Source organism: Hippopotamus amphibius, chromosome 3, assembly GCF_030028045.1.
Source record: "Hippopotamus amphibius kiboko isolate mHipAmp2 chromosome 3, mHipAmp2.hap2, whole genome shotgun sequence".
Classification (NCBI taxonomy): domain Eukaryota; kingdom Metazoa; phylum Chordata; class Mammalia; order Artiodactyla; family Hippopotamidae; genus Hippopotamus; species Hippopotamus amphibius.
In genome coordinates this window covers 38,041,674-38,048,860 of record NC_080188.1, presented here as the reverse complement: position 1 = coordinate 38,048,860, position 7,187 = coordinate 38,041,674, and the positions used below count along the sequence as shown (strand labels likewise).

Genomic DNA, 7,187 nt, shown 5'->3' with positions numbered 1-7,187 from the left:
AAGAGGAATAATTTGAATGCTTGAGTAGGGTGATGGAATAAAGAAAAGCATAGATCTGTTTTGGGTAGGCATAAATCTGATTTTGGAGAGACATAAATCTGAGTTTGGAGACCAACACTGAGAAAGTATGTTGTATGTGTATATTGAATGCCCTCCATTTTTCAGCAACTTCTCTATTTACTTTATATGCATTGTCTTGCTATATTTCATGAAAGTCTTGTGAAGTTCATAATGTTATCAAAATGTGACAGATAATGGAAATCTTGACATCACATAACTATTTAACTGTAACAAGGTACTTCTTGAACCCATACTACTTCCACTAAAAATGTTATTTGCTAGACACATACTACTTACTTATATATTTGCCTAGGTCCAAGAATAGTATGCCTTGATGTTATTTTAACATTCTACTCCCACCTTAACTCCCTAAACTCTAATTCTTTGTACCTAATATATAAAAATTTCTCATGAATGTTGACCGAAAATAACCAGGACAAGTGGTTTGTCTTTGGATTCCTATTTCTTTCTCTTTCACCAGGTTTAGTGTCTTCTAGGATTTACTCAGGTGACACTTTGTACAGATTAAAAACACAGGTCTTATAATGAAGTCCTTTCTATTATCAAAGGAGCCTAGGGACTACCTTATTGTGATTTCATTGATTAGTATCTCAACTTAAAGAGGAAAATTTATTCATATGATGATTTATTCATTCAACAATGTTGAGTACATACTATATGCCAGGAATTATACCATGCCTTGAAGGTAGAGTGATGGACAAAATTACATCTGATCTTTGCTTCATGAATTTTATGGTCTGGTGATTAAATATCACAAATATGTAAGGATGATTACAATTTCAATTACTTGACTAAAGTATTAAAACATGTAAATAGAAATGAACTACTCACTAGAAAAATGGCCAAGAACAATTTATCCAATGATGGGCATAATGTCCTTTCTTTTTTCATTTTTGCCATTGATTCAGTGCAAAAGTGTATCAGTTCTGTAAATTCCCAATATTATAATCTTATGAGAATACTAATTGTTAACATGCAGATGTTCAAATTTAAGAGTCTATGATTTAGAAAATCCACAATGCAATTTTGGAAACACATGGAGTATCTAGCATAAAAACTGAACTAAGAAGCAGAAGCCCTAGAATATCCCTTGTAATACTGAAAAAGAGTAAAAAGTCAGATGGCCAACATTACCACACATCAAGACTATTATGAAGTTACCATAATAAGGATGATGTGGTGTTGGCAAAAGAAGAAACAGATAGATCAATGGAACAGAATAGACAGCCTAGAAATAGACCCACACAAGTATAATCAAGCAATTATAGGCAGGCCAATGGAGAAAGGATAGTCTTTCCAACAATGGTACTAGAACAGCTAGATAACCACATGAAAAATGAAAATGAGTCTATTCACAGAGCTTATATCTTTCTCATAAATTAACTCAAAATGGATCATAGACATAAATGTAAAATTCTAAACCATACAATTTACAGAAAACAGCACACCGAAAGCACAATCCATGAATGAAAAAAAATAAGTTAGACTTCATTAAAATTTAAAACTTCTGCTCTCCAAATGATACTCTTAAGATAATTAGAAGACAAGCCAAACAGGAAGAAGGTATGTGGAAAACATATGCCTGATAAAGGACTCATATCCAAAATATAAAAAGAACTCTCAAAACTCAGCAGTAGGGGGAAGAAAAGCAATTACAAAATGGATAAGATATCTGGACAGACACCTCACCAAAGATGTACAGATTACAAATAAGCATAAGAAGAGATGCTCTACATCATTTGTCATTAGAGAATTGCATACTTAAACAATTAGATACCACAACACACCTATTAGAATGGCCAAATTCCAGAACAGTGATACCACCAAACACTGTGGAGGATGTGATGCAGCAGGAACTCTCATTCACTGACGGTGGGAATGCAAAATGGTACAACCACTTTGGAAGGCAGTCTGACAGTTTATTACAAAGCTAAACATAGGTCTACCATTCAATTAAACAATCACATTCTTAGTTCCCTACATGAATAAATTGAAAATTATACTCATACATAAACCTGAACACAAATATTCATGGCGACAACCAAGATGTCCTTCAGTAGATGAATGAATAAGTAAACTGTGGTACATTCATATAATGGGGAATTATTCAGTGATTAAAAAAATAGCTCCAATTTTAAATGCATATTGTTAAATGAAAGAAGCATCTGAAAACACTACATACTGTATATGGCAACTAATAATATTCTGGAAAAGGTAAACCTATGAAGGCAGTATAAAGATCAGTGGTTTCCAGGAACTCACCAGGAGTGCAGAGTGGGATGGAAAGGTAGAGCACAGGACATTCTCAGGACAGTGAAGCTATTCTGTATGATGTTATCATGGTGGATACATGAATTCATACATTTATCAAAACCCACAGAAGTATAAAACACAAAGACTAAACCCTAAAATAAAGTATGGACTTTAATTCATAGATATCTATCAATATTGATTCATCAAGTGTAATGAAAGTTTCACACTAATGCAAGATATTAATAATAGGATACATAGTGTATTGGAAGGGAAGGGAATAAATATATAGGAACACCCTACTTTTAATTATCCAATTTTTTTGTGAACTAAAACTGCTCTAAAATATGTCTATTAATTATTTAAAATGATCTGGTAAGAAGTAGCACTTCAAATGGAAAATAAATTGAAATGGTATGCTTTCTGTCAAAAAGAAATGAAAAATATAAGGGTAAGGAAAAATGATACAGTAAGCCCCCACTTCACACTTTACTATAAGTAAATGCAATTGGAATAAAGATTCTTGTTTAATGTTGCATTGTTTTATAATAGTTTTCTACTTTAAATATATTTTAAACTACAATCTAGTAAAAAGTGGTATCCCACCTCTAGTATTAAACAAATAGTAATTTATGGTATTAATTTCATTATGATCTATTTAGCAATAATCTTAAAAGAACACTTTAGCATATATAAAACATTTTATTTTAAAAACTACTTCAATATACAAAATGAAATAATAAATAGCATAATATCTGAAATGGCTTTTATTCCCTTCCAAATTTTTAACTTAGGTGCCCAGCACAGACAAAAATCTGCAATTTTCTCCTTTTAAATAATGCCATTTATACCCATTTTTTCTTTCTCCATTCCTTTGTGTGTGTGTGTGTGCGTATGGGTATGTATTTACTTCATACATTTTATTTTAGAATAGTTTTATAAAAACATTGAAAAGAAAGCTTTTCATGTATTTATTACCTGGTTTTCCCTAATTTTAACATCTTACATAACCATGGCATATGTATCAAAACAGAAATTAATATTGGTACAATACTACTAATTAAAATTCAGATGTTATTTTACTGGATCTTCTATTAATTTATTTTCTCTTCCAGAAAACAATCAGGAAATGAAATTAAAAAAAAAAAGAAAACAATCAGGATACCACATTGCATTTTCTATTCCTGTCTTTATATAATCTCCTTTTATCTGTCACATTATCTCAATTTTTTCTCATTTTTTATACTCAACAGTTTGAAAAGAATGTCCCTCAATTTGTGTTTGTCTGATATTTTCTCACGGTTAGACTGAGGTAGTGAACTTTTGGAAGAATACCACAGAGGTGAAGTGCCCTCATCTCATGATATCAGTTGGTACATGATATTAGCATGACTCTTCATGGTGTTATTAGACTTGGCCTCTAGGTTAAGATGCTGTCTGCCTGGCAGTTTTTTTCCACTATAAAGCTTCTATTTTCCGCTTCCATTCATTGTGTTACTTAAGTAAAACCCACACCCAAAGGGAGATTTGTAAATATAATTTGGAATTCTCGTGTATGAAAATTTCATCTCTTGTCCCCATTTATTATTTATTCAATCACTTATTTATAACAGTATGAACTCACAGATATTTACATTGTTCTTTGAGTTACAATGTATTATCATCAGTGTTTAGGTTCTTATTTGAATTATTCCAGCGTTGGCAATGGGAGCTTTTTCAGTTTTGTGCCTGGGTCCTTTGACTATTCTATTTTTAAAATACAGAAACTATCTCTAAAGGTTATATTATATGGGTTGCACAGTTATGTTACTTTGCTATAATGCACTAGTAGTTTACCTCAGCATGCAATTAATTTACATCATTCTGCCTACACCTTTAAGATACATTTACTGATCATTTATTTGTTAATTGATTATTTAATACATATGTATTGAGCACATACTGTGTGCCAGACACTGTTATGAGCACTGTGGATAGATTAGAGGATGAGATTGGAGATATAACAAAATGCTCATGATGCAGAGCCTTGTAGACCTTTTCACAGAACTTTGGCTTTTTCATTACATAAAATAGGAATCCCCAAGCAGTATGTTGAGCAGATAATTGCATTACTTGTTTTAATATAAAGATTGATCACTTTAGCTGCTGCCTTAAAAAGAGACTATAGATTGAAAAATATTGATACAGGGAGACCAGTTTGAAAAAGCAAAAAGGTGAGATTGATGCTTTGAAGTTAGCTGTGGGGATGGTGACAAGATTGTGTTCTGGATTTCTGATGAATTAGATCTGAGGTGTGGGAGAAAGGGAAATCTTAAAGATAATCCCAAATTTAAAATTCTGAACAATTGGGGTGATAAAATTGACAATGTGTGTGTGTGTGTGCAAATATATATATACTCATACATCCCTGTCTTATATTTTTTAATAATAAATATTGAGTGTGCTGGTGGTCTACAGTATGAGAATGACAACTGAACAATGTGTAAGTGAATCTCCAGTGCATAATTTGGAGTCCAAATTTTTAAATTACATTATTTTACTTAATAATAAAAGTAAAAATTATTTTCATATAAATACTTAGATTGCCCCCCTTTACTATTGTAGCCATTTTCCTTTTCATGGTTTCATTGAAAATAACATCCCAGAATATTGTCCTGTAACATTCCTTTGTATCAGTGACACTATAGTTAGGATTTTTGTCAGTTGTTCCTTCATCAGATTTACAGGTCTCAGAGTACTTGGAGTCTTTTACAAACCCATCTTTCCAAGTTATTTATCACTTTTCATTGTTCATTCTGAGATTATTTGAATTTGCCATAATCTAGTTTTGTGATAAATGTGATGTTTAGTACTGATTTTGTATATAAATTTGAGGATTTCCCTATGATATAATGTATGTAAAAATGATAAAGTAAGGTTTACTTCCTTTTCCTTGAATCATGAAGTTCCTCTCTATATATTCCAATCTCATAGATGATTTGCCATTTTTTCTACTCCTTGTGTGGAAGGAAGAACTTATCTGCTTTCTATCAGATGTATATATGTGTATTCAAAATACAGCACAAATCTTTATCCTAGGCAGCATTTACAAAAAATGTTGTTATATAATAATGTACTAGGTATTTTAAGATTTAACTATAAGATAGCAATATGCTAATTTTAAATACATCTATATGTGGTTGTATGGATAATATATGTGTTTAAAGATTAGTGCATCCAGAATTCAGAGATAATAAAAACTCTTGTCTATTCTTTCCTTGCTTTGGAATTTCAGATACTGCTGACCATATTAGGAAGCAGAGATAAAAGTAGAAAGCAAGAAATAATTCGAATGCTGGTAATCTACATTGCAGCAATTCACAATAGTGTGTTATATATAGAAAGAGATCAGTCATTGTTTTCAAGCTAAATAAAACTGAACTCTTGGAATGGCATGCCACTTGACCTTTCCAGGTTTCACCAGCAGTATTTAAGTGTTCAAAGGGAACACACTTGCAAGTGTCTCCTGTTGACAAGACAGATCCTCCTGGTAGTTCACACAATGTTCAAAAGGCGCAAGTCCCTTGCTTCAGAACGCAGGAGAGAATTAATTTCCCCAGGAGCTACACGGTCCATGCTGAAGAATGATATGAGAAATTTTCACTTTTTGTCGCAACTTATACTCGCAGCAGGCCCTCTAAAATCAACTCCAGCAGTTAAACATTCAAAAACTACTCACTTTGAGATTGAAATACTTGACGCTCAAACCAGAAAGCAGATATGTATTGTGGACAAGGTGAGTTTTATTTATTTATTTAAACTTCTCTTTTCTGTCCCAAAGGTTATTGATCACTTGATTAATGCTTATAAGACAATATATTAATATATTATTAATAAGAAAATATATTAATGCTGATAAGACAACCAAAATATATCCCTGGGTTTTAATATTAGTTTTATGATGAGTAGGATGGATACTTTATAATACACTTTAAAGTATACTTTATATACTTTGTTTCAGTAGCAAATATTCACTGCATTTTTCATACTCAATTTAAATGGTAACTAATAATTATTAGGTTCTGGTTTTCCTCCCAACAATGGCCATTGTCAGGAGGTAAAATTTTAGTGCTCACCTTCTTAGCCTACATGATAAAATGTCTATGTTTTTCTCTTCGTGCACTTTCTTGCATATTCAAATTTTCATAGATTTTTTTAAGCTCTTGATTGGAATATAATTGCTTTACACTCTTGCTGTTTTCTACAAACACATGGAGGATAATAAAATTTTCATAGATTTTTAATAGTGTTTGTAGAAAACAGCAAGCAAAAGGCACCAGAGTTATTAAAAATGTTATTTAGCATATGTGATAAAATCTAGTCATTTTAAAATTATTTAGAATTGACATAATTGTCTTGAAATATAACCAATTCACTTTTTATAAAAAGTTGACATTTCAAAACTACAGTGTTTGAAGTTCCTAAAAAGAATGTCTTGCTTAATTTGCTATTCCACTATATTTCATATCACCAATGTTTCACAAAGGAAAGAAATATACTTCTTATGTTAGAAAATTAAAAACAAATATACGTGTGTATTGTTGATTTACATGTGTATGTACAATATTGCAATCATTGTCAGTTTTTCTAAAGTTTGAAAAAACATTGGTACTTCAATTTATTATAAGAAAGATTGACAGTTTTAATAAAACATCTTTATTTTGCTTTACAGACATGTTGAATAAGTTTCTGCTGTCATTCTAAAATTAAAATTCAATTACTGATTCTGTTTATCTATGCTTTAGCTGTGTTTCTACATGAGGAAAAGAGAAGAAATCGTTTACTTGCTTTTGATTGCCAAGAAGATAATATATACT

The 7,187-nt window shown here is 31.2% G+C and overlaps 1 protein-coding gene across 1 annotated transcript in view; it reads left to right on the top strand.

Annotated features, from left to right (window-relative positions):
- The first annotated feature begins 5,844 nt into the window (after positions 1-5,844).
- Positions 5,845-7,187, top strand: part of TECRL (trans-2,3-enoyl-CoA reductase like) — a 106,126-nt gene continuing 104,783 nt past the window's right edge. Inside the window, exon 1 of the mRNA XM_057727847.1 lies at positions 5,845-6,106. Within this exon, the coding sequence (XP_057583830.1) occupies positions 5,873-6,106 (234 nt within the window). The 5' untranslated portion in view covers positions 5,845-5,872. The remainder of the gene's footprint in view (positions 6,107-7,187) is intronic.